This window comes from Nannospalax galili, unplaced genomic scaffold (genome assembly GCF_000622305.1).
Source record: "Nannospalax galili isolate Female #2095 unplaced genomic scaffold, S.galili_v1.0 C48376015, whole genome shotgun sequence".
NCBI classification, from domain to species: domain Eukaryota; kingdom Metazoa; phylum Chordata; class Mammalia; order Rodentia; family Spalacidae; genus Nannospalax; species Nannospalax galili.
Genome location: NW_008466900.1, coordinates 1 through 904, shown reverse-complemented (window position 1 = coordinate 904; position 904 = coordinate 1). Strand labels below are relative to the sequence as shown.

At 71.7% G+C, this 904-nt stretch overlaps 1 protein-coding gene across 1 annotated transcript; it reads right to left on the bottom strand.

The window, feature by feature from the left end:
• Positions 1-211: 211 nt before the first annotated feature.
• On the bottom strand, positions 212-899 carry Gfra4 (GDNF family receptor alpha 4; the record flags this gene model as incomplete). Its single annotated transcript, XM_029560332.1, has 3 exons — positions 212-257; positions 333-420; positions 490-899. Coding segments are annotated over 2 exons (498 nt in total), but the record flags the coding sequence as incomplete, so codon positions are not given.
• Between the last annotated feature and the right edge of the window lie 5 nt (positions 900-904).

The following is a 904-nucleotide window of genomic DNA, read 5'->3' as shown; positions in this document are numbered from 1 at the left end:
CACACACACACACACACACACACACACACACACACGGAAAAAATAAAATTTAAAGGGGGCAGTCCCACAGGTCAGGAGCCTTGGGATGGGTCCTATGCATTCACAGCTCCCAGGCCCCTCACCCAGGCAGCTGTTCCTTATGAAGAGCCCCCGGAAGGCTTCGCACTCTTCGTGCCGGTTTCCACTGGCCCCACAGTCGCACCAGGGCGCCACCCGTGCGCTGGCGTTGTCCACGTAGTTAGGGGTGACAGCGGTGCCTGTAGGGACCAGAGGCAGGTGATGGGCCGTCCGCGCAGGCCTCGGGTGAGAGCCCGCGGGACCGGCCGGCGTACCTACGAGGCGGGCGTAGGCGTGCAGGCAGAGGCGGCCGCGGTCCTGAGGGCAGCTGTTCCCGGAGCCCGGCGCCGGCGCGCACGCGGCCTGGAAGGCAAGGAGGCGGGGCCTGCGCGTGTGGAGGGCGGTGAGTCGCCCGGCCCGACGCGCACGTACCTGCACAGCGGGCTGCGCTCGCAGCGCTCCAGGGGCGCCAGGCAGGAAGGCGGCGCGCGCCCAGGGCTCGCGAAGGCGCAGGCGGGCACGAAGGTCTGGCGCCGGCGCTCGGCGCACGCCGGGTCCGCACAGGAGCAGAAGAGCAGCGGGTGCGTGAGCGCCGCAGGTCCGCGGGCGAAGAAGCGGCGCAGGGCGCGGCGGCAGCGGGAGCGGACACAGTCCCCGGGCGCGGCCCCGACAAGGCACCGCGCCACGTACTCGGTGCGAAGCTGCCGGCACTGCGCGTCCGCGGTGCACGCCTCAGCCGCGGCCACGCAGCGGTTCCCTCCCGCGGAGCTCGCAGACCCTGGTGAGGGGCGGCCAGGCTGCAGTCCCCCGTGAGCCCCATGTGCTCGGTTCACCCCACCCACATCCC